General features: G+C 45.8%; 3 protein-coding genes across 6 annotated transcripts in view; 1 reads left to right on the forward strand and 2 right to left on the reverse strand.

Moving 5' to 3' along the window:
- mymx (myomixer) overlaps positions 1 to 7,224 on the reverse strand; it is a 35,229-nt gene extending 28,005 nt beyond the window's left edge. Inside the window, 5 exon segments of the mRNA XM_084709181.1 lie at positions 130 to 321; positions 1,253 to 1,420; positions 3,501 to 3,650; positions 5,406 to 5,483; positions 6,670 to 7,224. Coding sequence (XP_084565307.1) covers positions 130 to 321; positions 1,253 to 1,420; positions 3,501 to 3,650; positions 5,406 to 5,483; positions 6,670 to 7,155 — 1,074 coding nt within the window. The 5' untranslated portion in view covers positions 7,156 to 7,224.
- A 34-nt stretch (positions 7,225 to 7,258) lies between these two features.
- Positions 7,259 to 9,423, reverse strand: LOC146268673 (protein myomixer-like). 2 transcript variants are annotated; one of them, XM_084709182.1, is made up of 2 exons: positions 9,295 to 9,423; positions 7,259 to 7,574 (listed from the first exon to the last, which is right to left on the reverse strand). In XM_084709182.1, exon 2 carries the CDS (start codon positions 7,536 to 7,538, stop codon positions 7,314 to 7,316), a length of 225 nt encoding a protein of 74 aa, XP_084565308.1. In that variant the 5' UTR covers positions 7,539 to 7,574; positions 9,295 to 9,423; the 3' UTR covers positions 7,259 to 7,313. The 2 variants fall into 2 exon arrangements, with proteins under 2 accessions (XP_084565308.1, XP_084565310.1); XM_084709184.1 differs by lacking the exon at positions 9,295 to 9,423 and adding an exon at positions 7,898 to 9,284.
- Positions 9,424 to 19,517: 10,094 nt separating this feature from the next.
- klhdc3 (kelch domain containing 3) overlaps positions 19,518 to 26,375 on the forward strand; it is a 31,893-nt gene continuing 25,035 nt past the window's right edge. The window contains exons 1-5 of one of the 3 annotated variants that reach the window (XM_084709399.1): positions 19,518 to 20,279; positions 22,294 to 22,530; positions 25,489 to 25,665; positions 26,101 to 26,216; positions 26,301 to 26,372. In XM_084709399.1, the coding sequence (XP_084565525.1) occupies positions 22,377 to 22,530; positions 25,489 to 25,665; positions 26,101 to 26,216; positions 26,301 to 26,372 (519 nt within the window). In that variant the 5' untranslated portion in view covers positions 19,518 to 20,279; positions 22,294 to 22,376. Of the gene's footprint in view, positions 20,335 to 20,402; positions 20,825 to 22,293; positions 22,531 to 25,488; positions 25,666 to 26,100; positions 26,217 to 26,300; positions 26,373 to 26,375 lie in introns of those variants that run through there. The other 2 variants (XM_084709401.1, XM_084709400.1) reach the window with 2 other exon arrangements.

A 26,375-nucleotide genomic window follows, 5' to 3' on the forward strand; every position in this document is an offset into this window, starting at 1 on the left:
AACACCAGAGACCTGTGGGACCACAGGAAGATGGATGGAGAGCCAGAGGACAGATGGAGAGGAGGGAGAGGAGACGAGACGAGACAGAGCAGGAAGGAGAGAGACAGAAACGTTTCACACAGTTCACACCTTTTCTTTTATCCAGGCCTCCAGCTTGTCCACTTTCTTGTTGAACTCCTGCAGGTTCCGGGCTCCGCCCACTGCCCTGGACTGACTGTCTGCTGTTTGTTTCAAGGTCTGCCATTGGTCCTTGAGCTGGCTGAGTTGCTTCCTGATGTGGTCTGCAGAGGGGTTCAGCTGGCAGGTGAGCTGCTGTCCTGTCTGGTAGACAGAGGACCAGGCTTGAGCAGCATCGACATTTACACAGCAGACACAGAACATGGAACAGAACATACTAACTGAGTTTAGGTAGGCAAACAGGCTAGCTGAAGCTATTTGGAAGTAAGTAAGTAAGTAAGACTTTATTTATATAGCACATTTCATACAAGAATTGTAGCTCAAGGTGCTTTACATAAAATCAATAAAAACAATAATACAAGTGATAAAAGTCATAATTAAAATAGCAACAATAATATAACTAATAAAAGTAGTAAAACCCTTCTGAGATAAAATTACTTAAATGCTTCGGTAAAAAGGTAGGTTTTAAGCTGTCTTTAAAAAATGTCTAGCGTATTTGCTTCCCTAATATTTATGGGTAATTTGTTCCATAGTTTTGGGGCGTAATTAGCAAAGGCCGAATGACCAATCTTCTTATGACTGCTTCTGGTGACCTCTAATAGGCCTGCATTTGATGATCGCAGTGTTCGACCTGGTGTGTAGTTTAAAAGGGAGTTAGCAATGTAGCTAGGTCCTTGCCCGTGTAGAGCTTTGTATGTGAGGAAAAGGACCTTAAAGTCAATTCTGAAAGTGACAGGGAGCCAGTGTAAAGTAGCTAGGACTAATGTGTTCTCTCCTTTTAGTTTTGGTTAATAATCTAGCTGCAGAATTTTGAATGAGCTGTAGTCTTTCAGTGGTTTTCTTGGGAAGACCAGTGAAAAGTGCGTTACAGTAGTCCAGCCGGCTGGATATAAGTGCATGAATTAACTTCTCTGCATCATTTTGGTTTATGAATGGTTGTACCTTTGTTATATTCCTCAGGTGAAAGAAAGCTGTTTTGGTCACTTTATTTATGTGAGAGTTGAAATTCAAATCTGAGTCCAGGATTACACGGAGACTCGTCACCTTTTGGAACCCATTTGGTTCGTACGGTTACCTGGGTGAGTTGGATGTGGGTGTTCTCAAAGTCCCTGAGGTCCCTGTGGAGCGCCTCCTTCCTGTCCTGTAGGGGGCAGTGCTGCACCTCCTTCCTGTCCTGTAGGGGGCAGTGCTGCTTCTCCCCATCTTTCAGGTCCTGCAGCTTCGCTCTAAACCAAGCTTCTGCCTGCCAGACAGAGGGAGACCAGAGACCAGAGCATTAGCTAACAGTGTGTTTGTGTTAGTAAGATAATTAACCGCTGAATAAAAACATTACGCCTACTAGTGGGGGTGTCCCTGTGTTTGTATCTAGCAGCACACCTACACTCGACAGGTTAGGGTTAGCCCGAGTCAGGGCAGTGCTTCCCACAGATGGTGACCTCCGAACCTCCTAGTGAGAGCTCCTTCATCCTGAGGTGGCTCAGCCCTGGACTTGTTGCCAGCACAGTGTATGGTTGTCTGTCTCAAGCCCACCCACGTCAACAATATGGTCGATAAATACATCATTTGAGTTAATGGACCAAATCCAACATCCAACACTGATCTGAAAAATACAAAGAACTGAAGTAGAAGTATGTAGTGTGGATCTGTGTGTGTGGATCTGTGTGTGTGTGTGTGTGTGTGTGTGTGTGTGTGTGTGTGAGTATTAATCTGAAGGGGAGAGGGCTCTGAGTGCGTGGTGTTCTTTGTGTGTTTCCTGAACTGGCTTCTGAGATGATGAGATGCACATGCTTCCTAACCCCAGAAGTGCAGTGAGGTTGGAGTTTGTAAGCCATCTGGGATCTACTTCAACTCATCTTTTGAATCCAGAAACACGATCCATCTTTGCATGAAATCAAAGGATGATGTCACCTATTCTCAGAGATCAAAGTAATTACGTTTTAAGAGCGTCCTGGGGCAATGGAGATATAAGAACCGAGGGAAGAGAACTTGACTAGACAGGCCTGTTCCTATCTCCTCACATCACCTCGCATGCTATTACTGGCCTCAAATCATGACCTCATACAGGAAGTGGATTATGCCTTTGTTTCTTCCTGTTCTCTCAAAAACAATGGTCTGTTTATGTCCAGATATGTCCAGCCACAGCCTGAGCCTCACATGGAAAGGGAAGTCTGGTGAGCACGGTGTGTACTTGACGTCCAAGTTAAACTAGACTGTCTCTGTTTGTCTCTTACCCTCACGTTTAACTAGACTGTCTCTGTTTATCTGTACCCCCACGTTTAACTAGACTGTCTCTGTTTATCTGTACCCCCATGCAGTGCTGTACTGTGTTAACGTCTCCCAGGACTCATGTATCAGAGCAACAGCTAAATAATCCTCTATTCCAGAAGAGATTCCATCTTCCGTCATGCGAGAGAGCTGTGGTGAGATGTTTCCCAGAGCAGCACACACAGAGCCATGTTTCTGGATGTGATGACATCCTCTGCTCTCTTTACTCTGAACACTCAGAGGGGTTTAAAAGTCTCTCACTGGAAAGCTTACTTCCACATCAGTGTAATGCTGTAATAACACATTTTCAGCCAACCAAATCTCTGTAAAGAGAGTCAGACCCCAGTTAAAAAGGCATCAGTAGTTTGAAGTGTATACAAAATAAATCCTTACAGTCCTTATATACCCTAAATAAATTCCTCCTAAAACAACAGATCATCTAGCATGTCGGGCTCTCTATAAAACTAACGACTGAGCAGCTTGTTAATAATAATCATGTGTCATGGAGCAGTTCATAATAATAATAAACGCTTGTATCCTTATGTTCTTTTGCATGTTAATTTCCCCTTATTCTAAGGACACAGCACCTGGTGGGTAAACAGGGGACTAATGACTGAGGACTGAGTCCCCAGGCAGACCTTGCTGAGCTATATCCCTGACTGTCAGAGCTGAGGCTGGGAGAGGAGATATCTCTGCCGCTGCTGGTGCTGCTGGTCTCTCCTGGTCTCCCTGAGCCACACGCGTGAAGACAAGGAGCCAAACAATGATCTCATCCCCAAATAATTGCTTCTCTTGTGGCAGACCCCTCCCCTCCGTCAAGGCCAAATCAGTATCACCGCATATTTTGTTCTTCTCTCATAGGATAGGAAAAGGCCACTGTGATTTAATCTGCCAAACCCACCCTTCCTGTCGCCACCATGTCAAACTCATAGAAACATCAGACATAGAAACATCAGACATACTGGGCCACAGAAAACACTGGAGCTTCCACTCTTAGAAGCTCTACTGAATCTTATCTACATGACAAGGGTATAGCGGTTCTCAGGACCAGTGTATACCTGCAGGACCTCTCTGCTGAACAGGGAGGTGCGATGGATGAAACAGTTGCTCTGGGAGTCAGCGACTGTCGCGCCTTCTCTGAGCGTGGACGATGGACTCTCTCTCCTCAGCTGGTCTTCTTGAGGTGAGCAAGCTCCAGGCTCTACTGTCTGCAGGGGAGACGGTATGTTACACACCGGAAACTCAATTATCTTTCAGCCAATAGCAGCGTCTCTTAGTCAAAGGGAGAGTGAGTTCAGTAAACCTTCTGTCATAGCATCAACAGTCTGCTGGTGCCACATTCTCCTCTGTCCCTGACTGGAGCCAGAAGAGACATCAGGGATTAGGGAGGAGCCCAAACCCAGGACTGTAATCACCTCACGGAGAGAGAATGTTAAACTATCCATTTAAACCGTTAATTATGCCTTTTAAATGATCTGGTGAGACAGTGCAAACATGTGTCAGACGAGCCCGCGGGTCCCTCTGAACAGACTCCTCCTGTCAGCACTACACACGCTGACACACACACACAGCACAACACACACACGCACACACACACGCACACAACACTACACACACACGCACACACACACAGCACAGGCTGACACACAGGGGATGGGCACTACTTCCTCTGTGGACTAATGCCCCTGCCGCACTCCGTCCAGGAAACATCTGGGCAAATAGTAGGAAAAGGAACGGACTAGACCTCAGATGAAGTAGGGTTTCTGTCGCCCATACAGAGGAATTCTGTCGCCCTTGGAGAGAAATATGTAAACATATAACTAACAAATTAAAAATACATGTTTTTTTTATGAGCTAGTGAAGAACCTGCTAAATGTTCTGATGCTGTCTGTTTTTGGACACATGCCTGTGTTATGAACAAGGGCAACACGATAAGAAACAAGAGGACTGTTTCCAGTGGCTGTGTAAGGAGAGGAAGTAGGCACAGCACGGCCTCCATGTGGCGTCACCTGGTCAGGGACTGGACCAGGCCTTCCTGCATGATTCACCTGGTCAGGGACTGGACCAGGCCTTCCTGCATGATTCACCTGGTCAGGTACTGGACCAGGCCTTCCTGCATGATTCACCTGGTCAGGTACTGGACCAGGCCTTCCTGCATGGCTCACCTGGTCAGGGACCGGACCAGGCCTTCCTGCATGATTCACCTGGTCAGGTACTGGACCAGGCCTTCCTGCATGGCTCACCTGGTCAGGTACTGGACCAGGCCTTCCTGCATGATTCACCTGGTCAGGTACTGGACCAGGCCTTCCTGCATGGCTCACCTGGTCAGGTACTGGACCAGGCCTTCCTGCATGGCTCACCTGGTCAGGGACCGGACCAGGCCTTCCTGCATGGCTCACCTGGTCAGGGACTGGACCAGGCCTCTTCCTGCATGGCTCACCTGGTCAGGGACTGGACCAGGCCTCTTCCTGCATGGCTCACCTGACCTCATGTTTTCCACGCGGGGAGAAACCCAGCCTGCTCTGTAGCAGCTCAGCACAGTGATGACTCAAGACTTGGGCTCAGGACAGCACAAGTTACAGAGACCGGTTCACTCTCGTTCCTCAGTACCATTCTGTACATAATCATATTCTGCCTTTTAAAGTACTGTCACACACAGGTGGTCTAACCGCAGATGTGCGATAACAAGACGTGCCCTCTTTATGGGCTTTGAACTACGTTCACCCCACAACTCAATAAAGATTTCACCACTAGCTTTTTCCTCCTGTATAACTCTCAAAGCTTAAAATAATAAGTCCTTCAGGCTTGGCAACCATGGCCATGACATCACTTCCTAAATTCCATGAGACCTATTATCATGTGCAGCTGGCACAGACCAAGCACTCACCACTACCAGAGTCAAAACAAAATGTTATTTGCTAGTTTGAGAAAGAGAGAATGTTAAATGGCACTTCATTTCTTACTTGTTGGACAGTTTCCTCTGTGTGCCCTGGTCCTGGGCTGGCCTGCTCCTCATCACATCTGGTCTTCCTGAGCAAAACCTGCAGACAACACAAACATGTACAAAAGTTATTTCGATATTTTCCTCCTATGCATCACTTATAAAAGATTACTAAAACGTCTTAGTAACATAATCATATATTACATTTTAAATGATATCAAAGGATCTATTCATATTGATATAATTAAAAACGTTCTCAAATTGCCACTTACCATAACCGGCTCTCCAGGAAGAGCCTAATCACACAACGTAATAACAAGCTCCAAACATAATAACTTGTAACTAAATGAACGATGATGAAGTCATGAGGGCAGCCTACGGCACGAGAGAGCCGTGTCATGCGCACATCAAATGTGGCTTTGTGTTGCTTGAAAGGAGTGAAACGATGATCTCATCGCGGTTAGTAATATGAACATTGCTAAATTAAAATTTTGTCGAGCTGAATTCCCTTTCATTCATGAGGACAAATAACTTCGCATATGAAACACAAAGATGAGTGCTTGGTTTGGAGAGCGATTTTTCAATTCGTGAAGTGTATTCGTTTTATACATTAATGTTTAGTTTATATTATTCAAAAGCATGTAAAAAAGAAATTATCCACAGAAGTAACAAGTAAACAGACGAACAAAAAGAAACTTGACGTTTCGTGTATTATCAATGTTTTGCAATAACTATTCCATTCATTCGTTGACACTTCTGGGCAAAGTTTTCAAAAACATGCCTGAGGACCCTTAGACTTGAGCGTCAAAATTTTACGACTAAAGGAGGCAATGATGAGACCAATCTGATTACTCACTACTCTACAGACAACTCAATGAGGTTAGAGATATAAATTAACGAATGAGGAATCAAATCTTAAAGTAGTTAACCAAATTAGTGCTCGCACGTGGGCGTCATGACAAACTCAGCAGCGGTCAAACTAGCTCCGAGTGTAGCGGTCCTTCTCGAAACTGTTTTCATAGGCTATCTAAAGATATACATCCCACAGTTGTTGGCTACCGTTTTCATTTGCTGTTCCCATTGTCTATTTGATTGCAGCCTTAATTACTACCAGTATTTGAGCGTAAGAAAGGCGGTAATTAAACATTTACGTCTATATGGCATTATGAAAAACCGCTAAATAAAAAATGAAAAAACATGTTTAATGTCTAATCTCTGATTAGTTTATTAAATACTTTTGAACCCCCCCAAAATGTAGCATTTATAAGAGTTAAAAGGGTGCTTACCTTAAATTGAGAACTGGGTTTATTTTCACAGCTCACCCCCACTATCCTGGGCAGCTGGGTGTTATTATTGTTGTTTATGTTTTCCGTTGTGGGAGATGCCATGATGGCGGGTTGATGATGTCCCAAAGCGGCTTTGCTCGCTCTGTCCTCCTTGCTCCCAGAGATGGTGATCTTCCGGATGGATCTGGAGACAGTGTTTGGAGAAACAGCATTTCTGTTGAGGTGGTCCTGGGCTGCCATGTCCTCCTGCCGCCTGGCTGGGGAAGCCCTCCGTGGCAGCGGGAGCAGCGAGGCGCCCGCATGCACCTGGGAGCGGCTGAGGTAGAGGGTCACGCGCTCGTTCAGGTTGTGTTGGCGTGAGCAGTTATCCAAAGTTTGGCTCTGCAGGTAGCCCTGTGTGAAACCTGTGCATTTTGGCACCGCAGGGACTGACATCCTGGTCCCAATAGTGAAGGACTGGACCTTCCTCACAATACTCTCCGACATGGCTGGTATTAAAAACGCTTCGGTCCAAATGAGCAATAATAAAAGTCTGAAACCTCCCCTTGTTCTCTCTCTTCCTCCCTCCCTCCCTCCCTCTCTCTCCCTCTCTCTCCCTCTGTCTCTCTCTGTCTCTCCCTCCTGCTCAGACAAGGAGGGAGGGCTCAGTTGTCCACCTTCTTGTGCATGTTGAGAATGCACAGCACACAGGACAGGACAGCTTCCTTGGACTCCTGGGATCGGACGCGGTCCCAGATGTGACGGAGGGCCGTGCCAAGGTGGGCCGCACCCGTAGAGAGGGTCCTCCGCAGGAAGCTAGCCAGAGAGCCTGCTAGTCTGCTGCTGACGAGCCTGATAACCAGGGAGCGGAGCAGCAGGAACACTGGCATGGTGCCTGGCTACGCTGCACAGGAGAGAAAAGAAATCTAGAAAAAAGAGAAAAGCAGCATTAGAGAAGGGAGGGGAAGAGGGGATGAAGTCACCACCCCTCTCTCTATTTCTCTCTCTCTCTGTCACACACACACAGTAACACTGTCTATCTCTCTCTGTGCATTTGGAGGACATGAGAGAAGGCTGTAAAGTCTGGCTGTCAAAACTTCCTCTCTGAAGCAGAGCAGCAGAGATATGAGAGGAGTAATGGAGTTAGAGAGCATCCTCTCTCTGACCCCTTCAATCACAGCTTCTCCATGAGGTCATGCTCTTAACTTGAAACACACACAGCAGTACTCCCACACCTCACACATCTTACCTCTGCCTTCAACCAAAACAAGAAATCCCAGCTCACAAAACTCAGCTCAAAAACTGAAACTTGACGTAACTATTAAAAGATATATAATAAAAAAGAAAGAAATGAATGAAATTGCATCTCCTTTCTGGTTGCCTCCACAGAGATGATGTTGATGATGTCTCCAGTAATGACTCAGCGCCCGTGGAGGTGAGGAAGCTGCAGTGTGCTGGAGAAGTGTGGGGTGTCCTGTCCTCCAGAAGACCAGTCTGCCGTCCTCTTCTCTGCCGGCTCATGTATCCTCAGCTGTGAGGTTCCAGCCCAGGAACAGCTGCTATGGAGGCTGTGACTGAGTGGAACAGGGAACCCCTTTCACTTGTCTCCTTAAACCCAACACACTGCTGGCTTGACAACTGCGGGGGGCAAACCTGTAGTCATGAATGGAATGACCCCCCTCCAGCCCCACCCTGACCCTCCCTGGTTCTCACTCCACGCTGCTGGCACACAAGCCACTGCTGGAGATGGCTGGAGCACATGCTTGCCTGACTGACTGGAGTGGCAAGGTGTGTGTAGGGGTGAGAGGGGGTGAAGGGGTGAGGGGGTAGGATGGGGGGAATGAGGGCTTTTGAGTCTGGGTGACAGCAGAGAAAATATGTGCTGGGAGAGAAGGGATCTTGCCCTGGTGAAAGCATTACCAAACAAAGAACATCTACATCTCTCATCCAGCAGCAGGAAGCACAGCTGAACCCAGAAACGCCCACAGAGATGTAAGGACCTCACCCAGGATTTTGTTGAGTAAAAAATATTTTTAAGTACGATCCGAAGAGGTTTCTTCTGCGCTGTCACTTAGAGTTAGACTTCCGGCTGATTGCTTGTACTTTTAGCTCAAAAAGTCCAAAAGTTTGTTCTAGACTAGGCTACTCCATTAAATGATAGTCAGTGGCAGTGGAGCACAAAAAAATTGCTCAGACTAAGTCGTTGGAGACTATTTAAAGCTATTATATATTTAGCGGCGAAATATGGCCAATAGAAATTAATGAGGGATGTTGAGGATTAGAGCGTAGCCGTCGCCAATCCTATGCATATGTAGGCCTATATATATTTTTATTTCAATAGCTGGGTGTGTTCCGGTATAGGTTAGCTAGCTAGCGGTGTTCCGGTATAGCTAGGTTAGCTAGGTAGGTTAGGTGCAGAGCTGTATCAGCAGTGTTCACATGAATTATTTGATTCCCCCCCCCTCCCCCTCCGCCCTCGTAATAGTTTATTGTTTGTGGACAACCCAATTCACCCGAACAAACACAAAACTTTGCTTTATCTGCTCACGGTGAAGAAACAAAATATATTTTTTAAATCCCAGTGACAAACAAGCAAACTAAATAAACTTACCAACCAAGCTTTAGTCAAATTTTGTCAAGACCTACCCAACACGAGATTACTTCTTCCTCAAGGAAAAACTAAATAAGAAAAAAAACATGATGTAGCCTCCGGTTGCCCCCATCTCCCCAGGTGAAGAGGGGGGACACGATTAGGCCTGTCCCAAATTCAGCCTACCGGCTTTGTACTGGCAAAAAGGCATTACATTTAAAATGTAAGAAGTAGAAAGTACAAATATTAAAATTTAAAATTTACAAATATAAAAATTTCAGGAGTGAAGGTAAAGAATTAATTAATATATAAATTGTGAAGTAAAGTAGGCCTACTGATACCAGAAAAATCTACTATACAGTAATGAAGTATTTATACTTTGTTACTTCCCATCTCTGCTTATTACTCACAATTGACGTAATCCACCATGCTATGAATCTAACACCAAATGACGTAGTTTCACAAACAGCCGACAATGATAGGGTAAAGTTTATACTAACCCTGAGTATTTAGGCTAGCCTACAGTTGAGATTCAGTAGCGGGAGAGCTACCGGAGATCAGTCACCCAGTAGGACACCACATGGCAGGAGAGCTACCGGAGATCAGTCACCCAGTAGGACACCACATGGCAGAGCCGTGTTGGCTGGTTAATGATGCTTTTAAAAGAGCTCTGGTTTCATGGTGAAGTCATCTAAGGAAGAATTTTAATGTGTTTCAGCTTGAAATTAGAGATAAATTCTGTGCAGGCTGGGTGGTGTTCAGGGGGGAGGGGGGAGCCCATGGGGCTTGGCTGCCTGCCTTGGCTCTGGCTCTAGGGGGCTTGGCTGCCTGTAAAACTCTCCTCACTTCCGGGGTTAAGTGTCAAGGAAACTGCTGGAGTGATACCTGCTCTGTGTGCACCAGTAGACTGTAGAGCTCAAACATGTTTGTCTCGTTTGCAGGGTGGCACCACCTAGTCTTGCTCTGGCTCTGGACCAGGCTAGGCAGCACCACCTAGTCTTGCTCTGGCTCTGGACCAGGTTAGGCAGCACCACCTAGTCTGGCTCTGGCTCTGGACCAGGCTAGGCAGCACCACCTAGTCTGGCTCTGGCTCTGGACCAGGCTAGGCAGCACCACCTAGTCTGGCTCTGGACCAGGCTCTGGACCAGGTTAGGCAGCACCACCTAGTCTGGCTCTTGCTCTGGACCAGGCTATAGAAACATGTACTCTGGAGATTTTGGCAAATCACCACATTTGCATTCCACTAGGTAACATTTATTTTTGTTAGTAAAAGGAAGACATCTTTCTTTAGTAGGTAGTATGTAAATATTTTGAGAAAAGTGTCTGTTGTTTGCTCTGGGAAGCTCTTGTCACGTTAGATCAGAACCAGGTGTCCACCTCAGGCAGGCTTGTTAGATTAGGCCACTGCAGCTCTCCCAGTCAGGTGGATCCAAATAATACTGGATACCCCAATCTCCCCATGCTCAAATATATTACATCACATTTACATTTAGCCATTTAGAATACGCTCTTATCAAGAGCAACTTACAATAAGTACAGGGACATTGAGGCAAGTAGGGTGAAGTGCCTTGCCCAAGGACACAACGTCACGGCTGGAAATCAGCAACCTTCTGATTAATAGCTTGATTCCCTAATCGCTCAGCCATCTGACTCCATATATATTATTAACATTATAGTACATTTCAGTCTATAATATATTTTTGGCATTGTTTATAAGACAATGTCATAATAATGTATGGAGGCATGGGGTCACACAGCCCCTCCATTCCTCTATGCCACCCTACAACTACCCCCTCTCACCCCAGGTGATAATGTCTGCCCTCCCCTCTACACAATTAGTCCACTGGCCACAGTTCTCAGCAGAGACGTGGTTGGAGTCAGGGGTGGGGGTTCGCAAGGAAGGGCTCTCCCTCTCTCTCTGTGCCATCCCCTCTCTCTGTGCCATCCTCTCTCTCTGTGCCATCCTCTCTCTCCCTCTCTCTCTGTGCCATCCCCTCTCTCTGTGCCATCCTCTCTCTCCCTCTCTCTCTGTGCCATCCTCTCTCTCTGTGCCATCCTCTCTCTCTGTGCCATCCTCTCTCTCTGTGCCATCCTCTCTCTCTGTGCCATCCCCTCTCTCTGTGCCATCCTCTCTCTCCCTCTCTCTCTGTGCCATCCTCTCTCTCTGTGCCATCCTCTCTCTCTGTGCCATCCTCTCTCTCCCTCTCTCTCTGTGCCATCCTCTCTCTCCCTCTCTCTCTGTGCCATCCTCTCTCTCTGTGCCATCCTCTCTCTCTGTGCCATCCTCTCTCTCCCTCTCTCTCCCTCTCTCTCTGTGCCATCCTCTCCCTATTCCGCTCTGTAAGGATGCTGGTATGAGTGACTTCATGCCCGCCTAAGAAGATGATAAAACCACAAAGCTCGTTCTGTCTTCCCTGAGGCTCAGCTGGTGAGAGGACCTCTTAGATGTAGTCCACTTTATTAGAGGCGATAACTTCAACATGGGAGGCTTGGTCAGATTACACGCATGAAGTCATCAAGAAACCCCGCATGAAAGCAGGACGATGGCTGAGAGAGTAAATATGGACCAGAGAGAGCCTGCAGTTTCATACCCCAGTCTTTCTGGTCATTATAGAGCAGCCCTGATAATTTTCTACCAGTACATGCTGATCGACAACAACAAAAAACTTGTGTATGTTCATGCAGGAATGTTGTGTTATTTGTTGACCTGATCCCTGTGGTAATAATCCTCCTCAGCCAGTTTGGTGTAGGTTCAGAGGTTTGTTAGGTTGTTTAAGCGTCCGGGACCTGGCTGGACAGTGGGAGAGGGACCTGCCAGCAGCAAGTGCTAACACAACACAGACTGAGGGGAAGGTTGTTTGCCTTGTCAAGCCCCTGCATGGTGTGTAGTCAGGAAGCGTTTGTGAAAACTCTGGATTAAGCAAACTAAGAGGCTAAGGAGCATGTTGGCAATGACACAGTGAAGTCATCAATCTGTCCTGAAGTGAAAATCTTGTGGATATACGCAGCCTTGAATTCCAATGTCCTTAGCTCAAGTGCCTGCGTCCGCGACAACAAGCCTCTCAGAGGAGCAGGATCTGGGGACTCTCCTTCTGTGGGTTTGACTCTCTGACTACACACTCCTCAGGAGTGAGCTCAAGCAGGGAAGTTATCAACAACTTGGCTGACACTGCGTTGAGGACCAAAACCTAACTGTTGGAAAATGTTGACTACAAACACATTACTCTCATAGTCATTCTCTCTAGAAGGTCCACGTGTCAGAGTAAGTTGAATCCTGATTTGCTCACCCCAAATCAAACTTTAGCCCTTATTGGTCCTTGTAGGGTGCATAGGTATTTCATCAATGTTCTAATACCATTAATCACTGCCTGTGTCATGCTTGCGCACTTCAGTAAACAAAACAAGGGGAAGAGAACCTGAGGCTTTTGGAACCACCCTGACTGCATACCTGCGTGCTGACGTTTCCACACACCTATGGAGCCCCAGCCAGGAGCGCTGTTTCAAAGCTCCTCCTGAACCTCCTCACCCCCCTGTAGTGGCTCCTCATCACCACCGCCACCTGCTCAGGGAGCCATGAAACTCACTCACACACCATGAATACATCATCTCAGTCAGCACACTGTCACGTAGAGACTTCAGTGAAAGAAAACGTAGTCAGGTCTAACAGATCTGAAAAAAATCAAAGGAGTACCGTGTTTGAACAATGCGTTTTACATAAGAAATGATTTTTGTATCCTCAATATTATATTCCTATCATCAACAAAATATAGATAACGGAGGATAGTTTTACAATCTAATGATTATACTTTAGAAGTCAAGTTGATCTTCTGTAACATTTTAAACCACTATTCAAACAGACACAGAGTTTAGAGTTTAACGTACGGCAGACTGTGCCGTCATGTGTAACTATAACGATCACTAGCCACCATCTGGTAAATGTTTGCTGCTGTTGCATCTCTCTGCCTGTCCTGACACTAGTGACACGAGTGACTGTACCAGACTTTCTCACCCAAAGTAAGCAGAAGATGGTTAGATGGTTGGGATGTTTGGGGTAGAATTAATCTATGCAAAGGCGGTAGACAGAGTGGGCCTTTGTTTTAGTCAAGCAAAAGACCACCAAAGTTGAATACTTAGGTCTTTCCCTAGTCTCAATATTTTGAGCCAAAACTTGAAAAAACACACATTAGGCTGTAGAAAAACATTTTGGCCTGAGAGTAAGAGTCATTTAGGCCAAGGGAATAAAACGGAACTGTCTGATTTATTTTGAATTTTGGCCTCATTGTATGACTCATACAAAATGCGTTGCTCAAAAGCTGTGTGGAGGAATGAGCCAAATAAACACTTACATATTTATCTCACAGAAAAGGTGAAACTAGCACGCCAAATGGGAATGGGAACAAACATTTTAAGGGCTTTTGAAAATCCATCAGTGCGGTTCACTGTACTGTAATTGAAGCTTGAGAAAGAGGTGAGCCTGTTTCAGAGGCAACGATGAATGATGCTGTCTGAAGAGTTTGTAGAACTCTGGAGAAACTGGACATTTAAGAGAACAAAGATAAGTGCTGGATCTCTGTAACTTGTCTACTAGACAGCATTGGAATACATTCAAATGTTTCAGATGTTTATGCCTTCCACAACGTGCGTGGAGTGAAAGGGTTCAATTACGTGTCTTTTGCAAACATCCTAAGAAGATATTTCTGAACAGTAAGAGTAATAGAGTTATGGTAGAATGATCAAATAATGTTAAATCCCATCCAGTTCTCCATTCCAGTCCAACCCTATCGAGAATGAAAGGGACGGCTGTGTGCATGTTGGAGTACAGTAACCTGTGGACACACAGCATCAATCACCTTTATGGTAGGCTGAATTTGTGCCTTTGCAATCGGAAGCAAGCCTCAGGTGCCAATCAGGCCGACAGGAAGCCGGCAGGGATGAGGTCACTCCATCATGTGACATCATGGGTTCACGCGGGAACCGCGTTCCAGCGGCAGGGAGCAATTTCCACATATCAAAGGTTGAGGGCCTTCTGGAATAACGGGAAAAAGCTGCAGCTTATTTTCTTCCTCTCCAGAAATATCAATCACTTTGAGAGGAGGTTTAACCTTTGACCTGTGATGTCATGCTGGCAGGAGGAGGCATGCCTCTGACCCTCATTAAGACCCTGGAGCTGGGATTTATTAGCAATATAAAGATTTTAATCAAGTGTGCGGGCTCTAATGTTATTTAACATGTCTGTTTGACATCTGTTGCAGCAAGTGTTCAAATACAACTATTACACTTATTGTTCTCAACTGTAACTGTTTCTTGTTCATTGAGCATTGAGAGCAGGCGAGGTTTGAATATAGGAGCTCTTCAAGGACAACCTTGTCATCTGAAGGTACTGACTCACCCTGGTGCGTGTTGAGACTGAGGCAGCACATCTTGAGCATGTTTGAGCACCATTATTACCAAAGCAAATTGGTTAATTGTGTTGATCGGGGCCATTTCCAGCGAGATTCTAATTGGAGGTAAACAACCAATTACACGTAAATAAGCAGAGAATCTGCAAAACTCTAGCAGATGTTGTCTCCTCCATCTCCACAACTGGTATCGCTTTCTCTGGCTGGCCTAGACTAAGCTAACATACATCGCTTTATTGTGTTTCATCAAAAGTAGTCTGGGTTGAATACAGGGAAGCAGAACAACTGTTTGTCGTATTCTTTGACATACAAGGTGGTCAGGAATGTTTACATAAAAAGTTGGACAGGCCTGAAAGAGTTGCTTGAGTCATCGTGCCTCTCATGTCACCTCAGGACGTAGGAATGGATGATCTCAGTGCTGACACCCATCTGAACCAGGCAGTGATCTCAGTGCTGACACCCATCTGAACCAGGCAGTGATCTCAGTGCTGACACCCATCTCAACCAAGCAGTGATTGTTGATGCTTGAAGCCTGTTGGCACTTCAAGAAGAAGACTGGCACGTGATAACATGTAACACATGAAAAGTGGTCAGACAAATTAAACATGAACAGAACACACTCAGAGCTCAGTCACAGTAATTGAACTCACAAAAACAAACAGCTCATATCAAGACTGTGATCAAACAGCACAGCTATGACACATGCCTTGAAGCTCTGCTGCTCAGCCAGCCCTAACAAAAGACCTCCAGGAGGCAAGATGGAAGCAATAGTGACTCACACAGCTTTTCTCAAAAGATTTTTAGGAGCTGTGAGGATGAGAACAGGTGGGTGTGTTGCAGGGACGGGTTGTGGTAACAATCTAGCCTTGGACAGGTGGTCGCCTCCCCTCTGACAACTGTTCTGGGGGTTTGGAGAAAGGGGGAAGGCAGAGAGAGATTAAGAGAGAGAGAGAGGTTGTCTCATGGGGCAAAAATAGAAACTGTGTCATAATGAGAGGGTTTGGGTGCTGAGGCTGTTTTCACTGATGTCGCCCTGCCAGTTGTCTCCTTCATCCTGTCTGTGATAAAACATCTGAATGTTAAGAGTTGAGCATCTACATCCTGATTAAGTTGCATTCCTTGTTATCTACAGAGTGGAATGTTTCATGTATTAACTCTTCAAATGGTGTTATAGCAATCAAGCATCAAATGCTTGGGGTTATCCAGCATTAACTGAATCCCTGATTAGGTGCCGTGAGACTCTGATAAATTCCTGCTGTCTTTGCCTCATCCTCACAGAGAAAAAGGACTTTGGTTTCAGTCATAAGATCATGGTGAGACCGATCCTCCTCCATGAGAGGAGCTCTGTTAGTTTGAATTTCCCCCAAATTAAAGGAAATTGTACAGTCAATTAATCTTGCTATATAATCAGATTATATTAGGCGACTTCATCTTGGATTACTTCATCTTCAGTGTGGATGTCCCTGTACTTAATGTAAGTCGCCCTGGATAAGAGCGTCTGCTAAATGACTAAATGTAATCTTGTTGTCCGAATTTAATTTGAGGAAGTATGATCACAACATGGAGCACACAGAGAATGTCTGTGCTGTAACATTAGACTAGTTCAGCTGAAGCCATCCAACTGGTTCTGCAGCAGGTTTCAGTCCCTAACCAGCCATGACAGCAGAAGACTATAAAAGCCAGCAGATTGTAACATGAGGATGCAACATCCACTGGAACATTCTGGTCTGTTCTGGAGTTTGTGCTAGCAGGCTTTGCTCTTAGTTGGTCCTGCATGATGGGAACGCAATAGAAAGAAACAGAAAGAAAACACAGACCATGTCAGAGTTTCTCTTGTGTCTCTGGGTCTTGCATAATATAATATACACACCAGACTCGAGTGCAGGGAACAGAAACAAGCATCACTCAGTGTATTTATGTGTGTTGTTTTCTATGTTTCCAGAGTCAGGATACACAGAGGCCGTACATTCAGCTCCTACTTGTTTTTCTTTAATGAATGTGTGTTCTCATGCAGTGGATTTACTGTTTAACGTGGCAAAAACACTCAACATTTTTATGCTTGGTGAAAAAGGGAAAGGTTAACCAGAGTCACCAATTCTCAGATGGAGGCTATATTTTTCTCCACCACAGAGCATTGCAAAGCTCTTCCATCACTGGGTTAGTCCAAGCATCCAGAACAACTGTTGGTTTTGCAGTTGTTATTGACTCGCATAGTTATGCTGCAGTTGGACATCTCCTGTTCACTGTGTCAGGCATCGGAGCAGACCCACACCATATGTGCTGGCTGTAAACCGTGTACAAACCCACCACCAAGCACATGTGTCCACGCGTGTCTTCGCAGGGTCAGATGGATGAGGTGGCGTGTGCGTGTGCTGACAGGTGGGGAATGCCTGATGGTGCAGACCAGTCGGCAGAAGGACGGGGCCAGCCAATGATGACCAACAACTGCTGATGTGCTTCAAACTAAAAACATTTCTTCTGTGCTCCTAATGATGTCAAAAATCCTAAACTTTATTGGTATTTTGCTGCAACACTCAGCAGCTCCATGCTGAGTACTGCTGGCAGCACCAGTCACAGGAGCACCAGTCATAGAAGCACCAGTCATAGAAGCAGCAGTCATAGAAGCAGCAGTCATAGAAGCACCAGTCATAGGAGCACCAGTCATAGAAGCACCAGTCATAGAAGCAGCAGTCATAGGAGCACCAGTCATAGGAGCAGCAGTCATAGGAGCACCAGTCATAGGAGCACCAGTCATAGGAGCACCAGTCATAGAAGCACCAGTCATAGAAGCAGCAGTCATAGGAGCACCAGTCATAGAAGCAGCAGTCATAGGAGCACCAGTCATAGGAGCACCAGTCATAGGAGCACCAGTCATAGAAGCACCAGTCATAGAAGCACCAGTCATAGAAGCAGCAGTCATAGAAGCACCAGTCATAGGAGCACCAGTCATAGAAGCACCAGTCATAGAAGCACCAGTCATAGAAGCACCAGTCATAGAAGCACCAGTCATAGAAGCAGCAGTCATAGGAGCACCAGTCATAGAAGCAGCAGTCATAGAAGCACCAGTCATAGAAGCACCAGTCATAGGAGCACCAGTCATAGGAGCACCAGTCATAGAAGCACCAGTCATAGAAGCACCAGTCATAGAAGCACCAGTCATAGAAGCACCAGTCATAGGAGCACCAGTCATAGAAGCACCAGTCATAGAAGCACCAGTCATAGAAGCACCAGTCATACGAGCACCAGTCATAGAAGCACCAGTCATAGAAGCAGCAGTCATACGAGCACCAGTCATAGAAGCAGCAGTCATACGAGCACCAGTCATAGAAGCACCAGTCATACGAGCACCAGTCATAGAAGCACCAGTCATAGGAGCACCAGTCATAGAAGCACCAGTCATAGAAGCAGCAGTCATAGGAGCACCAGTCATAGAAGCACCAGTCATAGAAGCAGCAGTCATAGGAGCACCAGTCATAGGAGCACCAGTCATAATGAGGAGCGGATAACACTGGTCTGATAGACAGTACGATGGCAATGTTCTCGGTTTTGCAGATATAATGGGCCTTAATTAAGTTTTGTCTTTACATCATAAATGTTTACGTCTAAGGACTAGAAACTAGGGATGGAGATTTTAACTGATTTCACTATTCGAATAGTATCCGAAATTAATTTCGAATATCCGGATAATCTATTTTATTAATGTGGTTCCGTTATGTAGGATAATTAGCCTGACGTGACGCAAAGCATACAGTAAACACATGAACCACCACACATTCTGGCAATAATTGGGACTGTTAAGCTATTAGATTAAATAAGGGTTGAATAAAGAAAACAAATGAAAGATCAATTTATTAACATGACGAAAAGACAATGAACTTGAAAAAACGCTGCGTCTTCAGGCGTAGGCTCTTAATTTGGCGAAGAAGCGATTAGCCTATTATTATGTGAAATAAAAAGTAGGCTACATTGGACTGAATTAAACACATTGGGTAGGCTATTCTCTATAAAAACGAAAGACACACGGAGAACTATTGCATATTAACTTGGAACCGGAATCCTATAGGATACGGTGCGCCACCACACAATGCAAACATAAACAGACGATAACGCTCGCTCTACATGGCTACTGGTAAAAAAAGCAATAAGCCACAACTGAGGTTGCTGCGAGGTACTGTTTAGCCAGGACACTATGCTTCTTGTAGCGCCAAATGAAATGAAAGGAGACTCGCAGCAGAACACAGGCGTAGCTTACCTTTTTTGATGATTTTCATAATTTTCTAACGTCACAACTATTAGAATTCACAACACGACGGTTTTTCAATAAAATGTTTTTTTTTTAAATTAAACTACGCTCATAAGTATTGGAAAAAAGTATTTGAATACTAACTTACTTTAGGATATCCGGATATTCGATTAACCACGCCCATCCCTACTAGAAACACTTAAACACTCTTGCTGACCATCTAATAAATGTTGTAGAACCTAATCAGAGAAGAAACACAAAGTTAACAGTATGATTATCATGTACATGGTCTAACAAGTTGATAACGTTGTACATTCCGGGAACTGTTACAGCCTGCTTTTCAGTGAGGTGCTTCATTTTATGCTGTTTAATTGAAGTCAAATAAAGTTGAGTGGAACATGCCTGCATTGGTGGGGTGTTTTCGGAGGGGCAACCATGGGGCAGCTGTTGTCTTCAGGCTAAACACAATCTGACCATTGTGCCTGCTGCAGCTGGCATGGGATGGTATGTCTCCACACAGTGAATCAATCAAAGTGGACCTGACCTGAACAGCAACGCAGGCAGATCCAAGGACAGCTGTCTCTCTGCCACCAGCTGCTGCTCTCAGGACCCCGGCTAATGACTAATCAACCTGCTTCTAACCACGGCCTCCTGGCACGGAGTTAAAGCTTCTGCGTGACAGGAATTTAATTAATCCTCTAAATAACCTTTCTGTTGAACTTCAGTGTTTTTGAGCAACTATAGAACTGAAACCCCCACAAGTGGGTGAGCTGCGAGTGGAAGCTTTCACAGGTTTCCGGTTTTGTACCGAAATCGATGACCCATCGAAAACTGACCAGGGATCGCTGTTCTAACCGGTTTTAGCGTCCTCTACTGTTAGCAATGTTTGTGCCTCTGCACAAGTTACTTAAATTTCCTCGTACATTATGAGGCCAGATAGAACACAATTGAAACCACATGTAGCCAACTGTAAGCAGTTATCCTGCTGTATGTATGTAGCTTATTATATAAAATACTAGAGCTACTTTTTTTTAATAACCCTGAAGTATTCACAGGTGTGACAACCGTAAATTGAAACATGCTGCCCTCTTGTGGTCCGTCTACAGAGGACTTCCCTCGTGACCACGAGCTAAGTTGAAATAAAAACGATTTTATCATGAATCATTCTTAAATAAGTTGATGTGATAAACACGTGTGCGCTTGATACTTATAGGAAAGCTTAGCTGTATTTGTGTTTATTACTATCTGTATGAGAAAACATATGAACTTGTTCGTTATTTTTTGGTTTGACTGAACGTGGACATTTATAAACTAATTATTCACCGTAAACAATACGTCACCGGGCCCGCAAAGGGAGTGAATCGCACCGTCTCGCTCGAAAGCTACGCCTCGCTCCAAGGTAACCCCGGCTATACTTGTATTAGCACATACATGCACTTGTGCATTTTGATCAGGTATGTTTTAATAGCTTTCTTGTGTTGGTTGTCATCTATGGACGGTTGCTAGTTTGATAACTAGCTACAAGCAGTCAGTTGTTTGACAGCCTGCTGACATAACTGGCATATCTGGGATATTCGTTTAGGGTACTGTCGTGCACGCCGGTCCGTCGGGAGACTACCCAGATGTATCTTATCTACTGCACTTCACCTTGAGGTTATGATATCGATATTTGCGTGTGCTTCCAAAACAGATGAGAACATATACCGGTGTATTTGTTTTCATCGTTACCCACGTTTAAGTTATGGTTTGTTGATTTACTAGCATAGCTAGCGCACCCTGGTCATGTGAGTGGATTTTGTTCGAGACCCGTAACAAAGTAACCTTTCCTCGCTTATAGCTAGCTAATGTTAGCAACTGTCTCTCACTCCAGCTAGCTACACGTTAATCTATGTTAATAAGAAAACAACTGACAAGCCCTCCAGAAAGTGAATGAAAGTTAACAAGGTAGCTATCGATCATTCAGTTGTCAACGTTTAGTTTTAGTTGTCTGACATAATACAATTCAACATTGGCCACTAGTTAACTCGCTATCTACTGTACTACTAGCTACTAGCTAGCCTATCTGCCTTCCATAGCTACCAGCGCTAGCAAATGAGCCAGCCAGCTTGTCAGCTAGTAGCAGGGCTAACTAGCAAGATATACAGTACTATACGGTTCTCTTCAGAGATGTTTTGATGCTCAGCTTTGTGCTTTAAATAGAGAGGTCTGCATAAATAGTCCTTGGAGAGTTTATTTTTAAGAGCAAACAAAAGGTCAGAGGTTTTTGGCACAGTTGGTATAACAGAGCTAGTCTGCATGTGTCAGATAGCCAGTTAGCCAAGTTGTCGTAGGCTAGCCAGCATTAGCTGAACTGTCAGGACCTTACAGTTTTAACATGACAGCTTGAAACTTTCAATAGATCATTCAGTCAATGTATTTCAATTTTACGGTTTATGTAATGGCATAGATAATGATGTGTGTTTGTGGCCTCCACTACAGTGTAGGCTACCATTATGTCATTATCAATCTACTTGTATAGCTATATATTTTGAATGTGCAGACTGTGTTTGCATGATTGATTGGTCCTTATCTGCTCTATAGAGAAGGAAGGTGTCTGTTAGTTCGAGAGACTAAAGTTAGCTGTCGTCGACATTGCTCGAGTATGCAACATTGTCCAGACAGGCGTCAGTGTGCTTCTGATACCAAGAGCTATTGAGTTTCTGACGGTCACTTCTTTCTCTTTTTGGCAGTCTTTATCTCTTTCACCCAGTATGACACGTCTATTATGCTCCCTTCCTCTCGCGCTTCCACTCACTTGCTCCGGCCGTCGTCTGTGCTCTCCCACCACTCGGCTAGGATAAAGGAAAATACTTGTGTCGCTTGGATTTATAAAAACCCTTTAGCTGTTTATGGCAGTTCTCTGATCCTCTTAGTTTGCAGTCTACGTTGTGTTGTAGATTGCATTTTTTCTCCTTATCTTAACACTGGGTGTTTCTGTTAAACAGCTTAATTGTTGATTTACTTTGTGAACATTTTAAAATTCAAATGATTCTTTTAATGAAGAAATTAAAAGGACATGCTTTGCTCAGCCAAGCAGTTGCCTTTTCAAGGAAGGATGCTGTCTAACCAAATGGTCATGGCTTACATGTTTTCATGTGTTCCTATTTTAAGCAGTGTTCCATCACAAGGGAGGGAACAAGGATAAGGTTGAACAGGAAGCCGTAGAGGGCTGTAGGTGTAGCCTAAGCATAGATGCCTCCTAAAATACCCTCCCTACTCAGATAATGCAGGGGTTTGAGTGCCTGTCAACAACAGCAGAGCATAGTTGATGCAAGCCTTGCAGGCCTAACAGTTCCCTCTCTGCATATCTCTCAGATGACCTTCTGAGCTCTCTGCTAACCCTGCTCCCCTCCTCTCCCCCTCTGGCGTGGCAGGTCTCTCTCATTACTGCCTCCCTGGCGTCCGGGCAGATGGGACAGTGATGGTCTGAGGCAGCAGGGAGGTGCTGGAGTGTGGGATGTTGCGCTGGACGGTGCACCTGGAAGGAGGCCCGCGGAGAGTCAACCATGCTGCCGTGGCCGTGGGCCACAAGGTGTACTCCTTCGGGGGCTACTGCTCTGGGGAGGACTACGAGACGCTACGACAGATCGACGTCCATGTCTTCAACAGCGGTGAGCAGGGCACGGGAGGTGACAGGTGATGGGAGATGCAGGCTGAGTCTGTGGGTTACATGGCAGGTGGAGGCTGTGTGTTACATGGCAGGTGGAGGCTGTGTGTTACATGGCAGGTGGAGGCTGTGTGTTACATGGCAGGTGGAGGCTGTGTGTTACATGGCAGGTGGAGGCTGTGTGTTACATGGCAGGTGGAGGCTGTGTGTTACATGGCAGGTGGAGGCTGTGTGTTACATGGCAGGTGGAGGCTGTGTGTTACATGGCAGGTGGAGGCTGTGGGTTACATGGCAGGTGGAGGCTGTGGGTTACATGGCAGGTGGAGGCTGTGGGTTACATGGCAGGTGGAGGCTGTGTGTTACATGGCAGGTGGAGGCTGTGTGTTGTGGAAGAAATGTAGATTTCCTGTGTGCTTACATTATTCACTAATCAAGAGAACTAGTCATTAGATACTAGTTAGTATGTTCTCATGTAAGCTTGCTATTAATAAGAGTAGATTGTGTCTATGTGTCAGGGTTAATAGATGTTTGAGATCAGGAGAAATTACTGGCTAAATGGTCCTTGTCATGACAACAAGGAGAGCTCCAACTATGTGTTGGGAGCTGTGAATCTCTTTCTCTGAGACTGTTGTAACGTCATTACTGCCTGACTGTCACTATCTATGTTTACATTCTTGTGCCCTATAAAAGATGGTCCTCTGGCCTTCAGAGCGGAGAGAGACTTGATTGAGACCTAAGCCTGGTGTTGTGTTGTCATTTATTGTCAGAGGTCTGGTTTTCTCTCCCAATCTGCAGATTGATAAATACTTATTAAAATCCAGAACTCAACTGAACTTAGTCACTCCGTTTATGAAGAGACGGACAAAACACTTTCTTCATCAGTGTTACATGGCAGGTGGAGGCTGTGTGTTACATGGCAGGTGGAGGCTGTGTGTTACATGGCAGGTGGAGGCTGTGTGTTACATGGCAGGTGGAGGCTGTGTGTTACATGGCAGGTGGAGGCTGTGTGTTACATGGCAGGTGGAGGCTGTGTGTTACATGGCAGGTGGAGGCTGTGTGTTACATGGCAGGTGGAGGCTGTGTGTTACATGGCAGATGGAGGCTGTGTGTTACATGGCAGGTGGAGGCTGTGTGTTACATGGCAGGTGGAGGCTGTGTGTTACATGGCAGGTGGAGGCTGTGTGTTACATGGCAGGTGGAGGCTGTGTGTTCTGCATGTCTGATGTTGTTTCCATGGGGAAAAGGATCAGTGGTGAAATGCAGGAAATGACTGTTTAACCTCCACCACATTTGAGGCTATAACATCCCCATGTTCCTGTGGCCATCTGCTGCTGGCATACGCTGCCAAACAACACACTAACAACACACTAACAACACACTAACAACACACTAACAACACACTAACAACACACTAACAACACACTAACAACACACTAACAACACACTAACAACACACTAACAACACACTAACAACACACTAACAACACACTAACAACACACTAACAACACACTAACAACACACTAACAACACACTAACCCAAACAGGTGCATCTGAGCCCAGATGTTAGGGCCTGGTCTTCAGACTGACGAGTGCTGTCTGCTTTATAACACTAACCTGCTTTTCTCCTTACAATGAAAGGCAAACTGGCTTTAATGTTAAACATTTTTTTTCTTCTCACAACTTTTAACAACTCCACACCAGTGTCATGGTGTCTGTATTTCTGCGTTGCCTATGAAAGACCTGCTGTTGCAGTCTGATTAGATGCCGACCCCGTGATTGTAATGTGAATGTTAGTGTGTTTCTGCTGCTCTCCTGATGATGTCAGCTCTGTAGTGTGGCCATTGATGGTTTCTCTTTGTTTTCCTCCACTTTCATGTTCAAGCAGGCTGCAGGACTGCTAGTAAAGTTGTTAATGAGATCTTTGGTCGTAGACAGACTGTGAGGTCATGATCCTTCATCTCAAAGCAAAATATTTTTTGTTTGTTAGGTTGTTTATCATTAATTTGGGTTTTCCATTACTCAAATAATGTGTTCACCCATAACAGTTCCAACATCAGTGGTTTTGCATGTGGAAGAACTCAATGTAACAGCTGAACTTTGTCCTCGCTTGCCTGTAAGCTGTAGTGACTTGCCTCCTCAAGTTATCAGAAGGGCCATTGACATGGATAGATGTTTTAGGGTTAAAAGTCTGAAATGTGATTCATTTGTAATCATTTGTGTAACGATTAATAGTCATGTTCACATATTCCTGTGCCCAATTTAGTTTGTAAAACCATATCCAAAATATGTGTTTGTCAAAGGTCTAAAGTAAGATAGTTACTAAATGGAGTACATGAAAAGTAAGTCTGTCTCTCTCCCTCTTTCCCTCCCTCCCTCTTTCCCTCCCTCCCTCTTTCCCTCCCTCTTTCCTTCTTTCCCTCTCTCTTTCCTTCTTTGACTCTTTGACTCTTTGACTCTTTGACTCCCTCCCTCCCTCTTTCCCTCCCTCTTTCCCTCCCTCTTTCCCTCCCTCTTTCCCTCCCTCTTTCCCTCCCTCTTTCCCTCCCTCTTTCCCTCCCTCCCTCCCTCCCTCTTTCCCTCTTTCCCTCTTTCCCTCCCTCCCTCCCTCCCTCCCTCTTTCCCTCCCTCTTTCCCTCCCTCTTTCCCTCCCTCTTTCCCTCCCTCCCTCCCTCCCTCCCTCTTTCCCTCCCTCCCTCCCTCTTTCCCTCCCTCTTTCCCTCCCTCCCTCCCTCTTTCCCTCCCTCCCTCTCTCCCTCCCTCCCTCCCTCTTTCCCTCCCTCCCTCCCTCCCTCCCTCCCTCCCTCCCTCTTTCCCTCCCTCCCTCCCTCCCTCCCTCTTTCCCTCCCTCCCTCCCTCTTTCCCTCCCTCCCTCCCTCTTTCCCTCCCTCCCTCCCTCCCTCTTTCCCTCCCTCCCTCCCTCCCTCCCTCTTTCCCTCCCTCCCTCCCTCTCCTCCTCCCCAGTGTCTCTCCGCTGGATGAAGCTTCCCCCGGTGAGGACAGGAGGGCGGGAGCATGCCAGGGAAGTTCCCTACATGCGCTACGGCCACACAGCCGTGCTGCTGGAGGATACCATCTACGTCTGGGGCGGCAGGAACGACACCGAGGGAGCCTGCAACGTGCTCTACGCCTTTGACGTCAGTGAGTAACCAACCCCCCGGCACCTGGCGTCCAACTCACTTCCTGTTTGCCTTAACGGTGGCTTGCTGTTGCTACTGAAGCAAGCCCTCTGCATCGCTAGCTGCAACATGCAACAAGGACCAAACCACACAACCAGCTGTCCCACCTGCTGGGGCTTTGATGAACTCAAATCCAAACGGAAATAGTAGTGTCACACTCACACTCTCTCTCTCCTTTATAGAAATAGAGATAAAAAAAGAAGATATATCTTTCTAGCTACCTCTATATATCTATTTATTTCTCTCTACAAATATATACATATAGAGATATATATATATATATATATATATATATATATATATATATGTCTCCAGAGTGATTACCAACAGCACATTAGATGTATTCTGGGTGTCTCTGCCACTGCTCTGGGATGATGCTCTGTGTGTGTGTCATCAGGCAGCCACAAGTGGTTCACTCCCAAGATCTCAGGGACAGTGCCAGGGGCCCGTGATGGCCACTCTGCCTGCGTCCTGGGCAAGGCCATGTTCATCTTTGGGGGCTACGAGCAGCTGGTGAGTCCCTGCTGAGCTGTGTTCCCCTGCAGATGGCCGCGGCCCTCCCTGCCCCGGTCTGATCACCTCTCCTCTATCCTCCAGGCCGACTGCTTCTCCAACGACATCCACAAGCTGGACACCACCACCATGGCCTGGTCTCTCATCAACGCTAGAGTG

This window comes from Hypomesus nipponensis, chromosome 11 (assembly GCF_054491055.1).
Source record: "Hypomesus nipponensis isolate SF chromosome 11, ASM5449105v1, whole genome shotgun sequence".
Lineage (NCBI taxonomy): Eukaryota > Metazoa > Chordata > Actinopteri > Osmeriformes > Osmeridae > Hypomesus > Hypomesus nipponensis.

Bases quoted from the DNA above. Each gene is read 5' to 3' on its own strand.
- LOC146268673 (XM_084709182.1), bottom strand. From the start codon at position 7,538: ATGCCAGTGTTCCTGCTGCTCCGCTCCCTGGTTATCAGGCTCGTCAGC.